Source organism: Anser anser (genome assembly GCF_964211835.1).
Source record: "Anser anser genome assembly, chromosome: 2".
NCBI lineage: Eukaryota > Metazoa > Chordata > Aves > Anseriformes > Anatidae > Anser > Anser anser.
Window position 1 is genome coordinate 140401943 of NC_139721.1, and position 26360 is coordinate 140428302.

Here is a 26360-nt window from a genome sequence, read left to right on the forward strand (position 1 = left end):
TACAGCAAAAGTATTGACATAGTGGAGTGAATTCAATAGAAGGCCGCCAAGATGGTTAGGGGGCTGAAGCACACAACACACAAGGAGAAGCTTTGAGCCCCTGCTTTGTTCAGCATGAAAAAGGTGGCTGAACAAATACTAAAGGAGCAGGAAAGATCTTATTGCTGCCTAATGGGAGGATGTAAAGAAGATTGAGCCAAGTCTTTTTGAAGTGGCATAATGATAGAACAAGAAAAAATGGACACAAGTTGAAAAAGAGAAAGTTCCATTTAGATATAAGGATTTGTTGTTAAGTTGAAAAAGAGAAAGTTCCATTTAGATATAAGGATTTGTTGTTATTTTAACCACACGAGTGATCAAACACTGGAATAGCTGGCCCACAGAGGTTGTGGAGTCTCCAGCCTTGGAGACCTAACAAACCCATCTAGGCCTGAGCAACCTGATCTAATTGGATCTAATCTAAGCAGAAGGCTGGTCTACAGAACTCCTGAGGTCCCTTCCAAGCAAAGTTATTTTATCGCTATATATTGTGCAGGCCACTGGTGACTACAATAATTACTCTTAGTACCAGAGATCTGGCAAGTTTATTTGTGCCAATGTGGGAAATCTACATCCCTGAGGCTTGTAATGAGGGGAGAGCTCAAAAGGTCTTGTGGGATGGGCGGTGAAGGTCACCTGAAGCTCACAACACTAACAAGCATTTATTGCTGTAGTTACACTCATGCCAGTGTGAAAAAAGTCCAGTATCATAAATGAGAGTGCTGGTGTGTTTGCAACTACAGAAAAGAAGCCGCCGTGTAAGGACAGTAGAACAGTTTAGTTGCCTACAGCCTGAAAGACGTAAAGCATCCCTTGTATGCCTGTAGAAGAGAAAACCAACATTGCTAACAAACCGGCTAAACTTCTTGTGATACTAGAATACTCACTCAATGCACCACTCTAAGTATGCAACTTAGAACAAGGATAAGTTTCCACGCTTGCAAAATGCAGTACACGCCAGAGAAATGGTGTGCAAGACTGCAAGGCGCTGACAACTAAAGTCTTGCACGTGTAATCAAAACCGTGAAGTAGCTTCCTTTTAACGCAGTTAGAAGTAACAACAAATTTGGTCAGCAGGGAATCAAGGAACTCCCAAGATACTGCAAAAACGTATGTATCTTAGTATTAAAACTGACCTCACTCCAGCTATAAAAGAGTGCGATATTACTTGGCTGTTGCTTGCAAATAACCTTGCATTAGCAATTCATGCCGTGTACTTCATAGAAAAACAATATCAAAATGCATAGTGAGATCAGAAAGCATGTGAGATCTCCATGTATTTCAGAATGTCCCCCGGGGCAAGCGTGCCCATTCAAAGCAATGGGTGTGACACAGAGAAGATCCAGAGGGACAACACAAAACCTATCAGTATGTTAACAAAACAGAACACAACTGCTTTCTGAAAATTAGTTGGTAACACCAATGTACTTGACTAGTCTTGCAGGATTAATAGCACTACTGGTACAACAGCATAACTTTCTCCACATTAATCTGATAAAGCAAACGTAACTACTTCAACATGCTCAGTGGTCCATGAACTTTCCTATCACCATGTTATAAGCTCTGTTCTCAGGCTCAGATTTCTCTGGAAATAAAAGCTGTATGTTAAAAAAAGCCATCGGGGCATATTACTCACCATTTTGTTTGAAGCTGGTAGTCAAAAGCACGCAAAGCCCACAAAGGTTGCACATCCCCTTATGCAATTTACATTCTTACTTACAGCAGAGGCATTTCAGATGGCAAAGATTCTTCAGCCTGTATCTCCACGATAAATATTACTGCATTTTATGTAAGAAGACATGTTGCTTGTTTGCCCAAGTGAGCCTGGTTAACAAAGTAGGTACACCTCAGATAAGAATTTCCCTAAAGACTTAAATGTGGGTTTGACTGGGCATTGGATTTTATGTATGTGTGTATGTATGCGTGTGTGTGTAAAATGCGAGAAACTGGCGTATGCAGAATACAGTTGCCCTTACTTACTTGCCCTTCCCTCCTCCTGCTGATGCTTGCCACGAAATAGCATCATGCTGTACAAGTGAAACTGCACTAAGCCATGCTAGGTGGTGGCGATTCATCAAACACAAACTACACTTAAAAGCATTACCACTGCAGATTAAGGCTCTCTTCTACAAAGCCTGAATTCAAACCGCTGTTACAGCATGCTGTGGTTACAAGGACTCTCCAGCTAACTTCAGAGAGTTGGCCAACACCAGGACTTACACCTTGCTTCTGCCTCTATTCAGGACAGAGTTGCCTAATTCAGACACATGTTAAGGTAGCACTTCCAACTCACTTTGACAAAAAACAACACACAAATTAAAATCAAAACGGAAAGCACGCACAAACTGAAACAGAACAAGGCTCTCACTTTCGAAGGCTGCTGAATTTTAATCTCCTGGGAGTCAGATGCAGAATCTGATTTGGTGCCTCCAGAATTTGGTTTCTCCTTTTTTCTCTTCTGTTTCTTTTTCTTCTTCTTCGCTCCCAAATCCCCTCCAGGACTTCTGCCAGAAATTCAGAGAACGTGCAGTGAGAAAAATCAATACCACCAAGCTTAAAATTCATAAAGACTAAATATGGAAAAACCAGCAGTGTTATGTGAAAAATCTAACAGCAGTTTGAATCTGAAGAAAAGGCAGGGCAAAGGAAGAAGGGGGGCGTGGGAGGGGGGGAACTGAGAGTGCACTGACAAAATGCTTCCTGCAAGTGCCTTCTAAGTTGTTTTACAGTCAGAGCCCTGCACAAGCAGACGTTTTGACACAATGGTACGAAATTGTGATATACTGCAATAGCCAACGCTCTCCTTGATGTCATTACTCAGCTCAAACAAGAAATGGCCATTCCCATATATAAGGCAGGAGGCTCATCAGCCTAATGAGGTGTGGTATTTAGCAAGAACCATTTTGCACAAAAAATGGGGCCAAAGACTTCGATCAAGAAAGGCGCATTATGGTGCTGTATGCAGCAGAGTAAGAATTCCCTTACACTTCCAAAAGTGATCACTTGCTTAAGTTTCACAGTGTAGGGACAGGTAAAAACTCCAGGCCTCTGTGACCGTAAACACCGGCTGCCCCATTCCCCATACAGTCTGCTCTGAGTTGGGGTGCAATTTCCCAGAGAGAAGGCATTTAGAAACAAAAATTCAACTGAGCTTGAAGGTAAACTCAAGAAAGTGTAGGAACCAAGGGAAGCAACTTCCTCAGGAATTCAGTAACTATTAACAGCCTGATATTTATTCTCCTTGATGCTCAACCATCCATCAGGGACATCTGAATCCAGTTTTGATTGGATTCTTCTTGTTCTGCTTTCAGGGAATTTTATTTCTAATATCTAGTGATTAAAGTCTTGTGTGAAACCTCTGTAAGAAACACCACAAAGTGATCCAAACATTTGTACTTTAAAATGATCAGTACAATGGTGTCAACCTCAAAGAAAAAAAAACAAAACAAACCAAGTGTACACTGCGCTTGTAGGTTCTGACATATTTGGGCTATTGATAATGAAACTCCTTTTTTTCTTTAAGAGATTCTAATTTAGCAAATAATCAAGATATGGAATCAAGATTAGATTAGAATTTGCAAAGTGTGGGAGGTGTTGGCAGCTCTCAGACGGAAGGCAAACACGGAGGGAATGACTCAGTTAACACCGAGTCCTCCTCAAGAGGCTTAGCGCCCAGCCACCGTGCACACAGCACGGAGCTCAGGGCAGATGTTAGGGCCTGGGGGGCCTGGACATTTTTGCAGTGGAAAATTAAAAAAAAAGTCAAAGAAACAAAACATCGCTTATTTTAATTTTGAAATGGCACTGGCAAAACAAAAGAAAGAATAACGTAGCAAGGTTATTAAGATCGACACGCTTGCAAGGGCTGTGGTTTTTTAGCCACGACACGCTCGCTTTCACGACTACAGCGCCCCGTGTCTTGGCATCTATACCTAGTCAGCGCCGAAGTCAGTAAGAAAATAACCAAAATTCCAACCTGGAAGCCAAAAGCCTGCAATTAATCAAGCATTTAACTAAACAAAGACTCATTTTGTGGCATCATTACTGTTCTCTAAGAAAGATCAACCCTGACAAGAAGGTAACACTCACATCAGATTAAGTCATGTTCCCGCAGAGGTAAGAGTTATAAATTCGGGACCTTCTGGGATCGGACCCAAGGAGTTACTCAAAAGACAACAGTGTGGTAGTAGACCAAACACACAGGGGAGAAAAGAAAATCTGGAGTATTTACTCTGCAGAAACAAAAGGTTGAGTTGTCTAAGTGAGGCAGACAGAAAGCTGCCTGTTGTACGGCGGCAGTACTGCTTTAACACGTGGATGACTGTTAACAGCTTCTAAAGTCTCAGTTTGAAATAATCAAATTTTAATCTGTTTGAAGGCCCGTATACCAAGCTGACACTTGTACAGAATCTAAACAACGAACAGACCCAGATGTCTGACAAGAGGTTATAAATATGAGACAGTAAAAAAAATAAAAGAACGCGTGTATATATATATATATATATAAAAATAATTGCACAAAACCTAACTCTTCCAGGACTTCATCACCTCTGGCAAAACTGAAACAAAAATACTGGAGAAAGTGATTTCACCTTTGTTAAAATTCATTTACTGGGATACCACTTAGTTTTCTTGAACTGTCCATAAACTTTTGCCTTTCCCTCCACCATCTCCCGTGCGCTGCAGAGATGTTGCCACCAGCTGCGTGTGCCCAGGGGGATGGATCCACATCGGACTCAGTGCCAGGGCAGCAGTGCTGGGACGAGCTGCTGCAAACGCTGCTCCTCGCTCTGCAGGAGCCAGCCCTGCTCACACCGCCGGGGGAATTCTGCTCCCTGGGATTACCTGGGGGTCAATGGCTTGTTTAGTTTGGTTCAATAACGAATGACTGTACTAAAAAAATAAATAAATACAAAATCTGGCAGCTACGGAGAAAAAGCAGCTTTGCCAAGCTGAACTAATGTTATCCCCAGTTAAACTGTACTTTTACCAGGATCATCTTAGTTTGTTCTTTGACCAGCTCAAGGCTATTTCTATTTCATATAGAAATGCACATTTTTTAGGTGAGAGAGAGAGAAGACAGGACTAAATTGTTATAAAAGATGAATGGTATTTATCACTCATGTTTTTAAATCTAGTTGAAGTTGGGGAGAGCAAACAGGCATTTATTTATTTTTTTATTCGAAACTCCAGCTGTGAAATAAATAAAAGCAAATTAGCTAAGTGTGTTTGAAACTTCCTTGAATAACCTCCCCCCTTGTCTTTCCCTGACCATTTCTACACCGCGTACCTTCCCAAACCCCAGACCTCAGCTTACGACCTTCAGTTTTAGAGCTTCCACACCGCCTCTTACGAAATAAACACCTACATCTTCTGCCTGACAGGGTACCCAGGGACTGTTCAGAGCAATTATTCATACGCAATCTGTTGCTCATGTCAGTCCTTTATTGCTGTTATAGTCCACAGAAAGTGAAAAGTGCATTGAAAGGGAGATCCATTCGTCCTTCAGCTCTTTGGGCACACCTGCAGCTGAGATCTGGCAGCGCAGAAACTCCGACTGAGCAAACAGGCTTGTCCAACACAAGTTACAACCAGAGACACCAAGTGAATTAGGGCAAAAGCAAAAATGAAAGTTCTCAGTATTTTTGCTCCATCTCACACTCTGCCTTGAAAAGAACCGAAAGGTTTTAAACCCGGGAGTATGGCTGGGAAGGGAGGAAGTTTGTTGCTCAATATTTAGTAATTGCACCGGGCGTGATGGCACAAAGGAGATGCAAAGGTAACAAGATTAGTAGCAAAGACTCCTATTAAAGCTTTTCTTTTAATTAAACATTCTTCCATGCTGACTAAGATCTGAGTTCTTGTCAGTTCGTATACACCTATCTGACACGAAATACATCTCACTCTTAGAGGCTAGAAAAAATTACTTTCGCAGCTTGATGAAAGCTGACCTTCAAGCATGAAATCGTGTTTCTAACCAGCCCGCCAGCACCGAAGCGGTGCAGGTCCGCTGGGACAAGGGGCACCTCGCGGGGGAAGGAGGAAGAGGACATGCAACTCCCCGCGATGCTATCTCGAGCTGCCAGGCCAGGAAACACACATTTTCATACAGAAGAACACACCTGCCCCAGCCCAGCCTGCCACACAGACCGCAGCTGGTTATACTGAGAGAAACGTTCGGCAGTAGGCCCGGGGGAGATCTGTCAGCCGCGCAGAGACGCGCTCGTACCAGGAGCATTTTACTGACAGGAGGCCGAGCCCACATGCTGAGGCGTACCTAAGTACGGACGCGGACTTGGGTATTTTTAACTGCATCCACGATGACGATTTTGTCATTCTGATGAATAAGAAAGCAGTGAGGCCCGCACGGAAGTAACGTGAAAATCGATCTGCAGCTGAAGCAGAAGAAGAGTCAGGAGACCTCCCTCTGTCCCAAAAAGATTAAAAGGTTTAACCCCGCCACAGAAACAGGCCGTGGGTACATCTTTCAGAAAGTTACTCAGGCCCACATTTTGATGATCTTGTCTGCAAGTTACAAATATAAGCCCATGATCCCACCCACATACCTTTCCACTTATGTACACACATCTGGTGTTTTGCATAAATGTGAAAAAAGACTTTCGCCTCTCCCAATATGTGCCTTTTTTTAAAAAAAACTTAAAAATGGGGATACTACTGCATCTGAGGAGCGTGCACAGGCCGAGACACAACCTGTGTGGAGCCCTGAACACGAGTATGGAAAGCTCAGATGGAAGAATTGGGAGAGCCTCAGAGGTACGCTGCCCAGGTGGCCACACCGCCTCAGCTCCCTCCTTTCCTATTTGGGGTCATCTTTCCCCCGCAGATCTTTCAGTGTTATTTTAATTGTCTTTTTGGACACCAAATACTGCTTTAGCAGAAACAGCTTTTTTGTAATGTCAACATCTGTTTTAAATTACACGGAGTGGCAATTTTAAGTTCGCAATTTCTCAAATTTAAAACCCAACACGTATTTCTGATGTTTATTTTTAAGTTGCAAAGGCCTAGGACTGCATGGTTAGGGTTTCTCTTTCCTTCACGGTATATTTCGTCTCTCTATGAGTAAGTGAGGTTGCAAAACTACATTTCTGAAGGTGCTATATAGATCTTCTTGATCATAAAAAGCGTATCTCACACATTTGGGCAAGACTCCAACAAATTTCAATGTAGTATTATTTATAGTAGGGCTGCCCTTGGTTCATACAGAAAATGGAGGCTTAGATGCAAAGGGCTTTCCCACCCCTGTATTAGGTCACCAGCATTTTGAAAGAATAAGAAGGTCCCGACCCCAAAAGCTTATTATATGTCCTTCAAATTTCACTGTTAAAACTAGCATTACTAACAGCCTTTCTGGACTAAGACTTCCTTCGCGTATACTCCTGTACTTGGAAGCACAAGCTTCTTCAGCATGAAAATCTAGTAGCGGTGTCTTAAAAGCAAACCCAGTAGATATTCCCCAAAGCTTTGCGTTTCCCCTGCCTCCTCCTTCAAGTTTGTAAGGCTGCACTCCAAGGTTTCAATCTAGCATGTTAAAACTGAGCACTGCCTCCAGTACCTTAAAAATATACTAGACATATATATATATATATATGTAGTGCTGTTTAGAAAGTTGCAATGGAGTACGCTACGAACACATTCAAAGTAAATCATTGGGAGCAGGGGGAAGAATTGTTTAAAGGTCACACTTTTTCCTCATCTGTTTACTAAATATTCTCTACCCAAAGCCTTTCTGCCATAGAGCAGAAGGAGCTACTTAGAATGAATGGAAAAGCCTTACAAAACCAGGCTCAGCAGGGTAGGTTCAGGTGCAATAAGTACTTATTTTTCTACATACACACTAACTAAGCTATTTTGTAAACACTTTATTATGAAACAGAACAAGTACAGCATAATGCATCGGGCAAGAACAAACTGCAGACAGGAGAACAGCAATATGAGTCACACAACATACATAATCCTGCATCTGAAAAACAGGACCAGAAACAGAGGACAAAGACATTTGTCAGTCGAGAGTTATAAGCTGGTATTTGCTGCTGCAGACAATCAGTGCTCAAGCACCAAAACAAAAAAAGTCATACATATATATATAGATACTTACCACATTTACTGCGTTCAGTATTAGAAGGACACATTAAGAAACAGTTTGGAAGTAACTTCATCGACAAAGCAATCCTGTTAGAGACTGACACTCAACACATACTCTACCTCCTTATAAAAGAGCACAGGTAAAGATAGCACAAGATTAAATATTGATCGGCACAAATGGAGACCATTCAGAATTTAGCAAGCCAGTTGGCACAGTCACAGTTTTAAGTTGTAAGACTGCTTATAAATTGCTTCAGTGTATAAAGCCTAATCTAAAACTCAAAGCAAACTTTAAAGCCACCTCCAAAATGAAGATACTATAACAGGGAGAAAAAGGGTACTAATATAGGCTCCTATTACTATGGGTTAGTTTCCCCTGATTGAGAGTAGGACTTCAGATAGTGTTTTGCTGGAGTGTAAGACTTATCTTTTCCTTTGATGGAATTTGTTTGAATACTTCAGCCTGCAGACGAATTGTAGCAAACAAGATTCTCATAGACTACACAAGAAAACAAAATACAGTAATTCAGAAATCAAGATCAAGATATTAGACTTCATGCATCAAAAACATCACAGAAAACTAATACTTAGAGGCTTTTCTCTACTGCAAAGGTCTGCCACTAATATCATCAAATTTTGTATTACTTGGAAGCATTCACTTCCTAATTCAAAGGAGGATAAAGCAGCTTCTTTGAAATACTCATTAAAACACATTTAGCACTTTCAATAAAAACAAGCTTTGCAGAGAGCAGCATACAGTCTGCAGCTCCAGGTGTCCCACAAAGCTCAGCGAGACCCCAGTCGGAGCGCAGCAGCAGCCCGAGAGCACGCAGGAACGCAACTCTTTGTTCCACAGCCGCTGCCTGGGCGCTGCTTCTGCACCCGCCGCCCAGAGCACAGGGCCACAGACCGGCTACGCTGCACAGGGCAACTACAGCTCGGTCACCAGAGCTGACAGAAGAAGAAACTGCAGTAGGAATGAAATGGGAATGAATCCTAGACAGCCATTACCCAGCTAACAGTCTGGCCTGGCACGTCTTCGTCTGCGAAGAGCGATGAATAATCATCCTCTGCTCTTAGTGGTGTTACTTTTATGTATTTGGGAATCATCGACTGTAGCGCATTCATGCGAACAAATATAACAAAAGCACCGAGACAATTAAACGCTATTTTGCTCCATTTTAATATTCAAGGATTCAATTAGTGTAATTATTTTTAACAAATATTTTCACGTGTGTGCCGTGAACGTGCCGACAGAGCGGCGGGCACGGAAGTTTTCCTTTTCCTGCCCTTTACAGAAGTCAGTCCCCCAAGTCTCTGGGATTTTCCTGCCACATTTAAGATGCAGCGCTGCTTGTTGCCAAGCAAATCCTAGGGGCAGGAGACAACAAACAGCTTACATCTTCAAACATCAATCACCTACAGAAACGCTCTCAACCAAATGAATCAGAAATTCACGAGGAAAGTATTTGTGTAGCGGCGTACAAATTAACCTATTTTGGGTTACTCCAGCCACTCCTAGTTGAGACAACAAAGCGTTTCCTTCACCACCGTGTTTTCTAACCCCCCAAAAAGGGGGGAAAGCGCACTGAAACGAAACCAATTTTTAATATACGTTCCCTTCCCCATAGCCCCGAGCTGCAGCAGTGCCAGATACACGGTGTGTCCAGACGGAGCCACCCGGCCGGGAGCTGCGCCCGGTGCCCGGGCAGCGGCCACAGGCCCGGCCCGCTGCGGGGAGACGGGGCCGCAACGGGCCCGGCGGCGCCGGCTCCGCTCCGGTGCGGCACACGCTGTGCCCCCCGCCGCCGGCGTTCCGCTTGGGACAATGGGGAGCTGAGGAGGAGGAGGAGGGGTGTCCGTCCACCCACCCACCCACCCACCCATCCGTCTGTCCACCCACCCACCCGGAGGCAGTGTGGCTGGGTGCCTGGCAGGGCCCCGGGCCGGGGCAGACGCGGGGCTGCAGCGCACGTTTCGCCCTGGAGCTCCGCGGCCGAGCCGGGGGTGCCTCCTAAAGACCCCCAGGCCCCAACGCACAGCCCCGAAATCCTGAAAAATCGCCATAAACAACAGCCGGGAGGGAGGGAGGCAGCCCCCGTGGCCGCCGCCGCGCAGCCCTCGGCGGAGCGAGCTGTGCCCGGCCGCCCCCCGGCGCGCCCCTACCCCTTGGCGTGCTCGGCCTCCTCCTCATTGTCGCCGTCTATGCCGCAGGTGTCCTGGTCATCCAGCTCCAGGCTCTGCTGGCTGGCCGCAGACTCGCTGTCCTCCGCCATCACGGGGGAAGGAGGGAGGGGAGGAGGCGGGGAGCCTATGAAAGGAACCGGGGCGCACGGCGGAGGCGGCCCGGCCGAGCTCCCCCTAGCTGCCGTCCTCCCCGTGCTCCGCGGCGAGGCGGGGGCCGCCGGGGCTGGGGGGGGGCCAGCCGCCCTGTGCCTGCCTCGTAGGAGGCATCGGAGCCCCCCGGGTGCTGTGGGGCTTTGCCTGGCTCTGTCGGGACGGGGTCTGACAGGAGAATGGGGCTGGAGGCGGCCGGCAGGCCTCAGAGGCAGGGGGATACCTTCTGCCAACACCCCATTTCTTACAGTCCTTGAATCGTTAGGCTTGGAAAGCCCTCCAAGATCTTCTGGTCCAACCATCCCCCTACCACCACTATCACCCGCTAAACCATGTCCCTAAGCACCACGTCCAACCTTTCCTTGAACACCCCCAGGGACGGTGACTCCACCACCTCCCTGGGCAACCCGTTCCAATGCCTGACTGCTCTTTCTGAGAAGAAATGTCTCCTCATTTCCAACTAATATTTTACTGCTGGTAGGTACCAGCGTGGCTTGCCCCACCCCCTGCAGCTGTTGCCACCATGTCTTGCAGCACTTGGTGTTTTTCTGAAGCCCATCCAGTCTGCGATCTTGTCACTGCTGACGGTCAAGGACAGTGCTGGCAGGGGAACACACTGGCGTAAACCCAGCACGAGTAGTTCAGGCTGGATATTAAGAGGTTTCACGCCTCGAACAGCAAGGTTCTGGGAATAGCTTCACAGCAGAAACTGCAGAGGCCAAAACTGTGATGATTTTATCACGGCGCGGTGTCAGTTTGTCACAGGCACGGGAGGCTGGTCCCAGTCCCGGGTGTCTATTTGCAAAAGTCACGTTTCTTAAATAATTTTCCAAGGCTCTTCTCTTCTACCAACTCCATGCTAGGAAAATTGCAGTTGGAATCTTAACAACTTGAAACTAGGAAAACAAATAAATAGGATCTCACATTAATTATTTGAGCTCTCGTGATTTATAGGGTTGGATCAAGAATTCTGGATGAAGTTCAGAATTTCTGAGTGCTTGGTTTGGCAGTCTGCCAAAGAGTACATTAAAACCTAAGAATAATATGGGCCAGTTGGAATTTCTCCTTATCTCTGCCACCCTCTTGAAAGTCATTTAATGTGAGGAAGATACTACTTCATTTTTGCCATTTCGATTTAAGATGGTGCAATGTTGTGCTCTATCAGATATTGCAGATGACATGTTAAATAAAAGATCTCACTGGCCTAGCAGACGACAGCTAGAGGTCCCGGCAGCTGCGCCTTCTCAGTCAATCTCTGAATCTGTGCATATCGAGCACCATTTCTGGGCCTCTCTGTCCCACTGCACTTGGTCCTTTACAATATGCAAGTTGCCACGGGAACTTGTAATTCAAACACACAAAATTCTCACAGTCAAAAGCAGATCATGCAATGGTAAAAGAAACCAAAGGCCCAGGTCATTCTGTCAGCTGTACTCCATCTATAAAAGTGCCTCCTAACCTCCCATGTTCTTACCTGGGTCACACAGTAGTCAGTTGCAGAGAAAGTGCTGCCTCGGTGCTATCTGATAATCACTATTTGTTTCCAACAACAGGTGGACTTGTGGGTGTTCCTTTTGCTTTGTTGTGCGAGGACAGAGGGAGCGACAATTCTGAATGGGTAATTCAGCAGCAGATGTGTGATCTATCACGCTAAATTCAGATGTCTCATTACCACATTCAAATCACCAGTGACTGCAATCTGTGTTAGATTTCCATCACCTGACAGGCATTTTCTATCTTGACGGTATTCAAATACTAGCAGCAGTGACTGAAAAATTCAAGGGTACTAAATCAATAAGGCTAGAAAATATTCAACCAGCAAATCCCAAAGAAAATAAACTGTGACGTAGCACATGCATCTTAAAAACAGCAGTAGTTCCTGAATATGGTTAAATTGGTAAGGTGGTGGTGATCTTCCACATGAGCAAAGTTAGAGAGAAAAATATTATACGTAGGTGGCCTACCCTCAACTACTGCAAATCTGATGGAGTCTGTAAGTACGCTCGGCAAAGTATGATATCTCAGAGTCAAGCGAGCACTGTAGTTCAGAGAGGAAATCTGTCTACCACATTACCACAGTTTGAAATGACCTTTAGAAGTAAACGTTTTATCTTCAGTCAGTTGTACTGTATAGGAGAGAAAGGAAATCTCAGAAGCACAATTCCAAATATGTCTCTATAACAAAAACCAATTGTGGTGAACAGCTGCCCCATAGCATGGAGAGAATTTAACCCAGTGATTACTAATGATTTTTCCCCTCCTAATAATGTGTAGGAGAAAGTGAAGAACAGTATGTCAGTGACTAAACAGCTTTAGTGAATCACCATGTTGGAGAAACTGTGGTTTTAACATCTTCTGTTCTTTACCACAGTTTTCCTCACTTCATTGAGAAGGATGGAGTAGTTAAAGGAAAAAAAATGTAGGAGGCTATTGGAGACACTTAGGAAGCCTGGATTCTGACTCTTGGCAGTATGCAGGTAAAAGAGGTAATATGAATCTCTCTGTTGCTCTCACTTGCTGTTACCCATTAGAAGGGGATCAGGAAGGGGATCAGGAGGAGCACAGTTGAAGAGCTGTGCTATTCTAGACTTCATAGCATCTGTGAAGAATGTCCCTAGGGATATTATGGCTTATCCCCTGAGAGGCACGGCTGAGGATATACTCCAGATTTGACTATTTCAAGGCCAAAATGACAACACTTTGTCATTTTAGTTTTTTTAGGAATTGTCTTTTAGGTTTCATGAATACGTGGCTTTTGCTTATGCCACAAGTAGAGAAGTTGTCCAGAAGTGAGAGGTATGCATCTGTCCTGTTGACTTCTGATCTAGTTTCATGTTTCTGAAGTTACCAGATGGACTCCCAGAGTGCTTAAATTCACTCTGTAGACCTCAGACACTCCTCCGCAGTTGCTCATAAGAGAGACACTCGAGTCCCTTCATCATCTTCATGGCCCTTCACTGGACTGTCTCCAGTATGTCCCGCTCTCTCTTGTACTGGGAAGTTCAGGATTGGACCCACCACTCCAGGTGCAGCCTCATCAGTGCTGAGTAGAGTGGAATAATCACTTTCCTCAACCTGCTGGTGACACCGTGCCTACTGCAGCCCAGGACACCGTTTTTGCAGCCTAGGTCACCTTGCTGTCTTTGCCTGAAGGGCACACTGCTTGCTCTTGAAACATATCCCTGAATTTCAGGACCACACATGCCCAACCATGGCAAGTTGACACCATTAGGCCAGTAAGCAGCATGGGTGGCACCTGGTGTGTCCGAACAGGCTGTCTGTGGGCAACTGCAGTTGCAAGAGCACGGTTGTCGCAGGTGGTATGTCTGGGAACTCCCCAAACTGCTGAACACGTGTGACGTGGGCATAACCCGTACACTTGCACCATGCGAAGCAGACCACCAAATGTTATCAGGACTGTTTCATTTTAAACTTTCCAGGTGCAGAGACTCTGTGTGGGAGGATGGGAAGTTACTCTTTTTTATTGATAAAAGATTGTAGGTTAGGTAAAATCCTTCTATTTTGTGAAGGTTAAAAAAAAAAAAAGAAAAGAAAAGAAAAAAAGAAGTCCATGAAGCACAGTCATTTTACACAAAAGCAAAAAATGAGTAACAAAGGAAAACAGACATCCTAATCAGGAGATGCACTTCACCTAATACTAAAGAGCATATGATGAAATCATTTAAAATAACTCCGGCATTTGATGAGTTATTCATTAGTTGGTTGGTTATTTTCATAGGTCTCCTTAGAGCTTCAGTAGTGAGTCTTGGTTTGCTTCTAATATAGCCAAAATATCCAGTTGCTTATGGCAACAAATTGGAAGAAAGGGGGAGAGAAAGGTCGATAAAACTCTACAGACATGGCTCTCCTTGGCTGCTCCCACCACGTAACAGACCAGTGCTTAGGGGACCCTCTGCACCACCACAAATCCCAGCTTTTTGGAGCTTTCCCCATCCTTGCTGTCTTTCCAGCTTCTGTCTCCTTCCTCTGATTTCCAGAACAGATGCAGTCATGAGCTTGTCTCGGGTACACAAAATTAATATTTGCCTACAATTCTGAGAGGCTTTGAGCCACCTTGAATGCAAACGCATGAATATTGACTTGGCTCCACAAATGGACTTCGGTGTTGCAATGTTCAACTGTTTCCTAGCTGACCCCCACAGCAAAATCCAGGACTCAAAATCAGGCCTTTCAAACACCCAAATACTTCGGGCATTTCAGTGGCTGACATGAATTCAAGAGCACCCTAGGCTACTAAGTGAGGAGCCATCTAAATTTGCCCATACATGTCGAAATATTGAGGATTAGGAAGCCTTAACTCCCACAGCTGTATGGGCCTTCGTCAGATCTTGCCCCTTGGATTAACCATCAAGTGAGACTGTCTAGGATGTGCTGGTGGCAGAGCTTAGATGGTAGACTAGCATAAGGTACACACTCCAGACCCCAAATCACTTCTATGGATTTTTGTCGTCTGCTCTATTTATTTTTTCAATATGCCGTTAGAATATGAAAACCAAAACTATACGTAGCATCTTAGTATTGGTGTCGCTAATGTCTATGGGAAGGAAAATTGTCTCTGTCCTCAACATATATTTGTCTTAAGGCAGGCACTAGATGTTTTTATTGTAGGTCTGACACTGGAAACTCACATTCAGGAGTTTCACCAAGCTACAGATAAGAACAGATAAAAACATGAACGAGGGGTGGTTGTTCCAAGCAGCATCCCAACCCAGCTGCACGGTTTTATCCAGAAGTGGCAGACGAGATGTGTTGAATTTCAACACAGCTCAAGGCAAGATACACCTCAGTGTTGTCAGGAAAAGTATCTTGGTATCAGAAATATATTCAAGGTTACATTTGGGTATTTTATTTCCCAGTTGTTTTAATTCATCAGCTTGGTAGGGAAGCAGCTCACCTGTGCTCTGTTAGAACAAAGCTGAGTGGCACCACGTGGAAACATATCTAGCATTAAGAGAGAATTCAGGTGAGTTTGAGAAATGTAGGATACAGCATATAGAAGCTTACTCCAGAGAAAATTTGTAGCTGGGATAGGCAAAACCCTGGAAGACTGCTACAGTAATAGCAGCAGCAGCATCTGATGTCTTTTGCTGGGCCACAAGAGTCAGCTGAAGGACTAGTCAAGACCTAGGAGGGAGAATTTCCCCTGGAAGGCACTGGCTAAACGTATCTCACTGCCTCCCTGAAGAGAGAGGTGGCTTGCTAATTCAGAAACCCCCCAGTTCACCACAGCTGTATAGTTCAAAAATCCTAGGTCTTACAAAAGCTGCTACTCAGTTACTTCATTAATAAATTGGTAGCAGCATCCTGTAGCTACAAACCAACTCAGAATATCTCATGGACAACGCGTTGCTCATAATCTGTGACTACTGATGGCCACTGACCTAGCAATATACAACATTTACATTTTTTTATCACCATCCCTATGAGACACAAGAGACATTTGTTCAGTCTGTGTCCTGTGGCTGCTCCAGAAGAAATTTGGGATGGAGCAAATATGTCTTACCCTAGGTCAGGGGCATTCCAGTCTACCCCAAGCCACTAGGCTCTCCAGGCTCATTTACCCACCCAGTGCTATGTATTAATTACACCCCAGTGAGCTAGTGATATATAATACAGCACTCAGAGTACTGGCATCGTCCGATTACCTTGATGTGTTCTGAGTATTAAACACTGCAGAAGTGAAAGTCTGAAATTTTCATGCAGATGTAGGACTGCTTGCACCTTTACACACCCCATTGAAATATTCATTGCATTTAAAATTAGAAATGGATCTGGTATTATAGGTAATAATAAACAACTTGCCACAAGCTTTTTGTAATCTTGTAAATTGGAAACAAAACTGTTCCAATTTGAAAATTTATAGTAGTTTAGTATTTCCTCTATTTTCCTAATAAATATTAAAAAAACGTTATGCAGTGAACAAATGTTTAGACTTTGCTTCATACATGTCTTCTAGTACTACCTCATGACTATTATTTTTTATTAGCTGCCCTTTATGCTAGGAACTTCAATCCTGCCTTCTTCAGCCCTGAATGAGATGCAAGGGTAAGCGAATAGATTCAAAATACACTTAACAAATGCACCCAAGGCACACTGTGAGATCACGTCTCCATTCGCTACGGCTGTTCCTGTAGCCTCTATCCTCTAACGATTAAAAAACAAAAACAAAAACAAAACAAAACAACAACAACAACAAACAACTAACAATGCTTTGCATACAAAAAAAAAAGTCACAGTTGGCTCTTAATGATTATCACAAATTTATACATATTACATATTTTGCATTTTTGTGTCTATTTTTTTTCTAGCTCTTTCAGACCCTTCTCAAACTATCTGTGTGAGTGTGAATTAGCAGTGACAGATTTATTGATAAAGACGGTGTCAACACTGGTGCTTCAGGAGGTCTGACCACTTCTTAGCAGTTACCTCTGCACATCCAATCTCCAAATCAATCCAATTTACTCCCATCAGCTGCTAAATTGTCTGCTCCTCTGTTAGCTTCTTACAGCTCCCCCGTATCAGGGCGCCCGCTGGTCCCTGCGCTTCCAGGGAGGCTGCAGGTACAGCCAAGTTGCTGTCCCCGATTCTGAACTGGGGGTGATGGGTACACAAATTGCTCTTCATCCCTTGACCATTTCAGCGTGAGATTTCTGAAATGAAAATTTTCAGAATTTTCTGTTTGTTTCCGATAGTTCTTTTTTCCCAAAGCAGAAGGGACTCTCCCATATGATAGATGTAAGTATTTTCCGATAGAGTGAAGAGGCTACAGCCTTACTGCAACTCTCAGATCAGAGCACTCGTAAAAGATGAAAACTATTAGGATTCTCCTACATATGTTTTGCCCTAGAATATTTATCGCTTTAAGACACCCTGAAATGAGATGGAAACCTTGAGAAAATCATCTGGAATAGTTTTTAAAGTTCAGGTCCAGAGAAGTAAAACTAAAAGTCTTGCTATCCCCAGTCCTCAAACAAAAGGTGTGTCTATCACATGCTTTAGTATTCAGCTACCTACTTCCATTAGCATAGGCCAAAGGACACTTTTATTTGGAAAGGTCCTCTTCCTGTCTTGGGACACTGCAGCCTCGAGACAAGCAGACCTTGGATGAGAGCAGTATTTTATGACAAACAGAAGGCTCCTGGGAGTGACAATGTGCTCAGGGATGGTATGTTGACTCTTCTGGGTAGGTGCTGTATTTCCCACATTTCTATGACAGCTGACAGAAAATCATTTCCAATATTAGGCTGCTCAGACCAGAAGTATCCCATTAACTTACAAATCGGATAAACGGATAGCGCTGATAAAGGTTCTTCATACCGTCTGGATGGTTAGCAGCAGATTAACAGCGTTGCTCAGGATGCACACCTACTGCTTGGAGAACTGCACTGACTTGAGAAGTGTCTCATGGACACAATATCTTCCCCATGAAGAAAACTGGAAATCAGGCTCTATTATAACGCTTCCATTTCTATGCAAATTTTTTTGGAGGTTTTACAGTAATGTTTTACCCTTCAGAATTTTACAACTTTTACAACAACAAAAAAGCATCTATCAAATGTTCTAACAATTCCAGAGTAAATCGCTTGAAGACATTAGGAAAGCTTTAATCGCAAAGAAAATTTATGCATCAGGTCTAGGCTAGCAGGCAAATATGAATACATTTCATGGAAGTCAGGGGCTGAAGCACAGCAGAAACTCGGCATCAAACATGGCTTTAACTCTGCAATGTCAGACCACAAGGGCAATTAAGTAAATTAACACAAAACTTTATGAGCTCTTGTGCCAGTTCTTCCAGTCAGCCTAGGCGAGCAACCCTGACTTTGGCATTGCTTGATGTCAAAATGCTTAAGCTAGCATTTAAGTCAACCTTTATATTAAATGCATTTATATATGTACACGTGCATGCACGCACATGCACGCACACATTTATATAAGCACACTTTGCTCGTTTCAAGGAATAAAAGACCAATGCAGTTCTCATAAGGGAATCACCCCTCATAACGTGGGAACCTGGCTGTCACATTCTGCTTCCCTTGTTTTTGGATGTAGGATTACGAGGCGTTAAATTCGAGGTAGAGCTAGTGGCACGGGCCCAGAGAGGCAGATAGCTTCCTCAGGCTCACCCTCACCAACACCTAAAAATAACTTGACTGAAATGTCGTTAGGGTGTCACATTTTACGTTGGCCTCACGGCACGGCACAGCACTAACAGAGGAAGCAGGGGCTGGGTTGATAAAATGGGCTGAAGACGGGAAGAGGGAAACCAAGACACGCAGCATCTCATCTCCAGAGGCAGGGGACGCTGCGTGAAGGGCCCTGCCCTGGCCCTGTAGGTAAGGGCAACATGTGGGCAAGTCTCCTGCGGTGTTACTTTCTTTGCATGCAGATTTTCCTGTGGAAGAGTTTGAGATGTGGCTCTGGCCTCTCTGTTTACTGACAAAAAAACTTCCAACATAAACTTGTAGAGAACTCACCCCACCTGGACTAGCTTGTGGCATGTATGCCCCAGCTGGAGCTACGAGCCCTGGCACCAGAGTACTGGCTTCTACCCAGGGGGAGAAGTTTGGGAGCTAACACTTCTGGGAGGGCACTTGAGAAAAACTTGTGAGGGCTGGGGACAAGACAGTCCTGAGGCAACGCCATCAGGGCTTTTATAAATTCCCTACAAGTGCAAAATCGCCAAAAACCTTTAAAACAAATGCTTATAAAAGGAGCTCTTTGAAATAATTTCTTCCAGCTTTGATGCCCAACATGTCCTGCAGCAGGAGCAGGCAGCCCTTTGAGAATGGGACTCCTCATCCCTCAGCAGTTCTCAAGCACCGTTTCCTACCTTCAGGATTTAAAACTGGCACAACCTTTCCTCAGCTGGGGTAATCTAGGAGTCTGTACCTCCAGTCACTTGAACCCCACAGTTACAAAAATAAACTGTACACAGGTATTTCCCTTGTAGCTGCCTATTGTCATCACACTTTCCTCCTCTGCATTTGTAAGCTTCCAAGGCGGAAGACTTAATGATCAAACAGACCAACTGACAATGTTTACTCCTAGAAGAAAAACACATCAATACATCAGGAAATACTTGTTATGTGGTAAGAGATACCAGGTGCCACATTGTGCAATCTAATCGCCTGTAGATACCAGAGGATTGCTGCTAAAAAGAACAAGATTCCTCATATATTTTTAGTGTCAAACTGTCAGCAGGCCTGGTGTCAGCTTATCACCTGGAGTTACATGAGAAACATAAAGAAAAAACGCTCCTCTAGTCTGAAAATGGCACTTGGCTGCTGCCTACTCTTCAACCCAAAGCTCCAGCTCCAAGTAGTCTGGAAATGAAGATATCAGACATGACACGAGGAAGGTTGGCACTGAACCCGTCGCCTTACACTCAGCTCCAACAGGGGAGCGGGAAAAGAATAATTGAGACGCTCTTACTTCCCCAACTTTGGAACAGTTAATAGTTAATTATAACAGTTACGTTGTAACTTTATTTTAATCTAAACCTGAGGTGGCACTGACAGGCTGAGGAAAACAGGCACGTTTACACCTGACCGCACTACACAGCCAGCAGAGACGACACCTTTTCATCTGAGTGGTGCGAGCAGCAATGTTATGAGCTGAGCACCCAGCTTATAAGCTCTGTTATGAGCTGAGCACCACTACGATGCTGGGCGAGGTCTCTCCAGCCCATAGGGATCTCTGCACCTGCACCCACAACAGTCCCATGAAAGAAGGGATGCTCTTGTGCCAGCTGCCTGCTGGTGCTAGCGAAGTTATAAACTGTGTTTGCACTGAAGTCATAAACTGTCTTTTATACACAGTCATAAAAGTACTGTGTGGGTTTATCTCCTAAATTACTTCCAAAAATGCTTTTTCAACTCCGTCTGGAGTTGCTGAAGCAGTTCGCCACCAGGTGGCAGATCCTCCAACCTTAAGAATTTCAAATGTTCAAGAGACCCAAGCAGCAGCACCAACTGAAACAAGAATTATCTGTTGCCCATATGTTTTAGAAAAGCAAACTGAGATTCTTCTTGTTTGACAATGTCCAAGGATGTGCTGGATGGATGCTACCATGCCACCTGCCCCAGGCTGCAGCCTATTGATAGCTTATGAGGTACAGTGTCGTAACGGGGCAGTTGTAACAAGTTTTAATCCTCATGTGGATTCTCACTGGTTAAGGAAAAAAAATTTAAAAAGGCTTTTTTTTGGTTCACTAGGGACATTCCTAGAGAAAGAATAAAAGAATAAATGTCTAATTGAACGCTTGCTAATTTGCACCTGTACTATTCTATAGGCTAAAACCTACGTGGGACATGTAGTTTCTTACCACGTCCAACCATGTTGGTCTAGGGCATTGCCATAAAGTTGGCCTTTCAGAGCGTTCATGGGTAGAATGAAGGGCAGAAGACAAAAACAGCACCAAGGCACGTCGAGAGTCCTTAACTAAAGTTACTCCACACTTCCTGCAAGAGAGCAAAGCTCCATGAGCAATTCCCACGTGGTAGGGCTTTTTTTTGTAAGCTACTCATCCAAGCTCAGTGCAATTTTGTACACTTGTACATGTGATGCATTGCAAATGCTCTGCGACAGGAACCAGTTTATTTTTTTTTTCTCTATTTGTACTGGGTTTAGTATGTTTGCACTCTGACGAAGCACTCATTCAAATAATAAAAGGTCATTATCACAGTAAGTCCAGGTACTTTCCAGTTTCAGAAGCCTTGAGAAGAACATATTTCAGCTGGAACAAAGTGGGAGCTGAGGGAAAACCATTAGGCCAGTGGACTCTTAATGCGTGTATTAACTCCCAACAGCCATAACCTTTCACAGGTCCTATGATATAAATGTACTTTGGATGATACAGTGTAAGATTTAGAAAGTATTAACTTCACTCACTGTCCATTAGAAAATCCTGAAGGCTGATGCATTAATTGAAAACCTGTTCGTAATATTTTTGGAGTCCAGTATATTTCCATTACATTTGTGAGCTTTGTCATTACAATCTTTTGCGTTTTTCCCTGCTAACACTTGCCATGAAAAAAAAAACTAAAACAACTGCTTTCTTGGTTAGAAAACTGCTGGGTTTTCTGGAACTGCTGACATCCAAATTACACTTTGTTCTGTATGTCTTAGAACCTTAATACTTGCCTCATTGTGCAACTGTAAAATACAAGCAATAAAAAAAAAAAATCATATTTTCCCAAAGTATCTGCCTTGATATGTTTTTGAAAAGTAAAAGAAGGCTTTAAGATTAGAAGACTTTAAGATCAGACAAGTGTGTGTACAATAGACATGCTAATCTGAACCCATAATCTGATCTGTGTTACTCTTCCAATTTCATTTAGCATGTGGCTCGGATGTGTTGGATATAGTGAGACATATTTCATAAGCTATGTATTCTGCAAAATCAAATTCAAACTAGTATATGGCTTGTGATAACACAGTAACAAAAATGCTATTTTTAAGAAGATTTGCCAAATGCCTACATTGTGTTTGCTCAAATGTATTTGCTGTATTAGGACCACAAATTATCAAACCCTCAAACTATGTTTTGTGAACATAAAACCAACACAATTAAAGAAACAAATCACTGCAATTTAATAGCAATAATCTCACTTTACAACATAATAAAGGTGGAAACTTTGCAAAGGAATCTGAAAAAGAGAATGTAATTAAAAATGACAGATTTAAGATAACAAAGCTAAAATTAAATAGCACAGTAATTCTAGTAGGCTGAAATTTTAACCATAATGTTTATTTGACACCGCATTCTGATTAGTAAGTGACACCGCATTACCAGCACTTACTGATATCTCATAAACACTATTCCTTTAAAGCAGTATTTTGCAGCTCAGTGACCTTGCACAGATGGACAATAAGTAACCCACCCCCCAGATCCAGCTCACATGTGGTCAGTAGCAAAATTCCTAAACAGAACAGGAAGACCTGGAATGCACGTAACCACTAGAAGGTAACATACAGCTAAAATGGTGATTTCAATATTTAATGCACTCCACAAATACTATTTATTTCAAGACATATACCACTGCCAAACATGAATCAAAGCAAAACAGAGGCGGTGTAGCTTTGTGGATGGAGAGGACTGGGATCTAGGAAATTTGGATTCCGTTCCTGGGTTGAGCCCAGACTCCCAGGTAAGACATTCAGTAAAACGGGAATTACAACACTGGCCTTCTACAAAAACCTTGACATCTACTGAAAAAACAAAAACAAAAACAAAAACAATGAATGTGAGTTGGGGCTTATTATTAAAAATTAAATAGGAACTATATAACACTTTCCCTAATCACCTTAGAGACTATATAATAATTAACTTGATTAAGCGTGGCTGCTGCTAATGCTGCACAGAAATAATTGAACATGATAAACGGAATATTTATGACGGACTTCACATGAGCAGAAGTCACATACTTTCTCTTCTTTGAACCCAATTCATGACGAAGTCAGAAGTATCCAGTAAATATGGGTACTCACAGAAGTCTCAGAATGAGCACTGGTCCCGCACAAAGCAGACATAGAGGGGTACGGTGATACTGGGATTTCATTTTGAAAGTCTTCAGTGATACTTAAGCAAACAGTTAGGTATTTACCAAGACAGGGAGGATGCTTTTCTAAAAAGGGGTCTACATTTCCGTATTGGGTGAAGTTGATGAGAACTGCTTAAGAAAGTTTGATTGTTAGTAAGTGATATAAATGTGAGTACGCACAGCAGAAGAGAAACCAAAGTATTTTGCTCATTAAATAATATAAAATAATGTGATGACCACCAATAGAGGAAAAAAAATCCACAAAGATTTTTTTTGCAGTTTATTTTCAATTATAATTTTTGGATAACCAAGCAGCTCTGTATGGAGAAAGCACAGAAGAATAATTCTGGCACTTTTGGATAGTACATTTTTTTCAAAATTTTTCTAGACACATTCAGTCCATTTGCTCGGTCTATAATTCATTTTATGAGCATGATTAGCTCATATGATTCCAGAGGAAACTAACAATATATACAGTCAATGAAACTATCTTCTTGGCTACTCTGGGCCCTTTAAAATGTCTTCTAAGTCTACCCTGGCTAAACAGAATCCACAATATACATGATAGCTACAGAATACGCTGTATTGAAATGAGAAATGCTCAGCACAAAATGGGACTCTTGGCATGCAGCTTAAAATAAAAGGTAGAAGTTCGGAAGTTTATAAAATCCCAAATGGGGTCAATTAAAAGGAGTTAGCAAAAGAAGGGACTGTTCATTGTTACTGTAAAAAAGGCACTTTGAGTAAATGGGACCAGAATTGGAGGAATCTTAGTCGACACAAAGTTCAGTTTGGTTTCATAAAAAGGCTTCAATGCTAAGGGATGCTACTCAAGTTTCCTGCAGTTTTACATTAAAATAAATTGCTGAGTAGTTTATAATAAAGGACATAAAATGTTTACAACCAACTTGTAAAATTAAGAAAAGCATAGTATAAGCAAAATATTACTAAAAGCAGCAATGCATAGCCTTTCATTGAGATAATGCACAATTTTGGACACCATGTGTCACACTCTTGTTTTTAAGATACTTTCAGTAGCATTATCAACATAAAAATGGCCTACAAAACAAAAGCTTTACCAGCTCCCATTCATAAGGAGATTGAGGTCATAAACCAACCAAAACAATTTGTCAGTATTTTCAACATCCTGGATGACCAATATCAAGTATATGGAATAACAATCACACTCTTTGTTCAGCTATCTCACTGGAGGCAGCCGTTTAATCAGAGGAATGATTTTAATTATTTTTCTAACATTTACACAGTAATGCATTTAAGTTCTTTCAAATGTTGCTCACCACAGTTTGTTTTTCTCTTTTCTCTCCACCAAAAAAAAAAAAGAAAAAGAAAAAGAAAAAAAAATCAAGCACTTCCACAGAAAGAATATTTGGCAATTTTATACTCCACTGAATTGTGGATTTTCACAATAGCTCACTTTAGATTGAAAGTCATTAGTGGTCTTTCCTCTCGTTTCTGCCAAGGACTCTTCTTATCTTCCCCTTGGTCGTCTTCCTCATCCTCCTCATCCTCCTCCTCATCTTGAACTGATGTTCCATGTTCAGGACTAGTTAATGGCTCTGGTTTGGTATCCACAGTTCTTGTCTCCTCCTGCAGGCTGGGCAGCTGCACACCGCTCCTCTTACCAGTGCCTTCTAGTAGGCATCGTAGAGCATTGTCCTCAGGGCTACAGACCGCTGTTCCACACTCGCTGCCACTTTGGTCCATATCATCCAAATACACAAGCTGTGTGTAAGCTGTGCTATCTGAAGCCTTCCGCTCTCTCTGCTGGTGCTCTTGCACTGGCGGGTGACTCTGTGGTGCAGACAGATGATCTCCTCTTCCCTTCCGTGCAGATTTTGGTTCATTCATGTCAACGCCAGAGTCCAAACTGGCATCGTTACTCCCATTCCTACCAGCTCTTTGGAGATCAATGTACGAATGTCTAACGTGAGCATTTGAACGTCCATCTAGGGAAACAAACCAAGCTCGAGGATGAGGCAGTGGCTTTCCACCTCCTAATTCCATCAAAGCCTTTTCCGTAAGAAGCTGCACTTCGCTATTCATTTGAGCCAGGGACGCATCATTAAGGGAGGCTGGAATGGAAATAGATTCAGACATGGAAGCGTTTTGTTGACTCCACTCGGTTGCACCTGCATCTTGCAAATGTTGCTGAGATATTGCTTGGGCTGTTAACTGTTGGGGTTGTAGCTGTTGTGGGGGGTGTGGAAAAAGCCGTGCGTGGGGGTTAGGAAGCTCAGCTTGAAGTCTCTCTATATCAATTGGCTGGTCGGCTGGGACAACCAGCGGCTGGCTAACGTAAGAGTGTTCTCCCGGTAATTTCATGTAGTGACCTGGGATCACCAATGCAGGCAAAACTTTTCTGTAAACACTGTCATTAACTTGGTCAACAGAATTGCAGCAGATTAACTGACCTGGTCGAGGGAAAGATGTAGGTCTTTCCAGGTGATCGACTGAACGAGACATCATACATTCAGTAGGTCTGCAGTCCAGCAGCTCTTTTTCAGGGGCTGAAGGTGTGGGGTATATTTGTTCCTGAATATTGTATTTACTTCCAGTAGCAATATGGTTCATAGATACTTGAATTTCTCTCTCTTGCTTATCAAATAAAGGCTGAGATAGCATAGCATTATAACTTCTCCTGTATTCCTCTTTGATGGGGGACTCGTAGCCTTCTGCTGTTTCTGTAGATTTTCTTGTCTTTAAAGGAAAACTGTCTGCTGATTTGTGGTAGTCTTTTCTTAGAGACCCGCTGGGAGTCAGGTCATCCAAGGAAATCCTGCTCTTGTCCTTCTCCTTGTCAGAGAGCAGTTCCTCTCGGGAGCTAAACTCCTGGGAAGTACTGAATGAGTGTTTGAGCATAGGTGTATGCATATCTGCTTCTCCACTAGGTGATACCATCTCCATGTGGACAGCACTCATTAATTCCTTTGCACCTGAGTTTTCAGTGTGTCCATTGCTAGCAACAGACAGCCCACCAGGAAATTCTGACTCACGGCGTGAAAATATTAAATTTATATGGGACATAGAAGTTGCTTGATCCTTCTTAGAAGTGTCCAGTGCTGTGGAAAGCTGCAGTTTCTTATGATGCTGACGTGGTCTTAAACATTTTCTTCTATAAAAGCCGGTAACAAAAGAAGTTACATATTTATGACTGTTGTACACAGAAACAAGACCAGCAAGTGTGTCTCAATGGGAGATTTTTAAGCAGTGATTAATGTTAGGGGAATCGAGCTTTTATTACATAACCCAACAATTAAAAGCTTATCTTAGCAGCAAAAATAAAATTAAAGAATAACT

The 26360-nt window shown here is 43.0% G+C and overlaps 2 protein-coding genes across 9 annotated transcripts in view; both read right to left on the reverse strand.

The window, feature by feature from the left end:
* NMT2 (N-myristoyltransferase 2) overlaps positions 1 to 11975 on the reverse strand; it is a 33639-nt gene extending 21664 nt beyond the window's left edge. The window contains exons 1-2 of one of the 2 annotated variants that reach the window (XM_083822059.1): positions 11954 to 11975; positions 2408 to 2543 (exon numbers count right to left, since the gene is read on the reverse strand). Coding sequence is in view for 1 of the 2 variants with exons in the window: in XM_083822058.1 (XP_083678184.1) it covers positions 2408 to 2543; positions 10309 to 10418 (246 nt within the window). In the remaining variant the exon portion in view is untranslated. Of the gene's footprint in view, positions 1 to 2407; positions 2544 to 10308; positions 10468 to 11953 lie in introns of those variants that run through there. The other variant, XM_083822058.1, reaches the window with a different exon arrangement.
* Positions 11976 to 22068: 10093 nt separating this feature from the next.
* FAM171A1 (family with sequence similarity 171 member A1) overlaps positions 22069 to 26360 on the reverse strand; it is an 89176-nt gene continuing 84884 nt past the window's right edge. For all 7 annotated transcript variants that reach the window (XM_083826042.1, XM_083826043.1, XM_083826046.1 and 4 more), the window contains one exon: positions 22069 to 26175. In XM_083826042.1, the coding sequence (XP_083682168.1) occupies positions 24474 to 26175 (1702 nt within the window). In that variant the 3' untranslated portion in view covers positions 22069 to 24473. The remainder of the gene's footprint in view (positions 26176 to 26360) is intronic.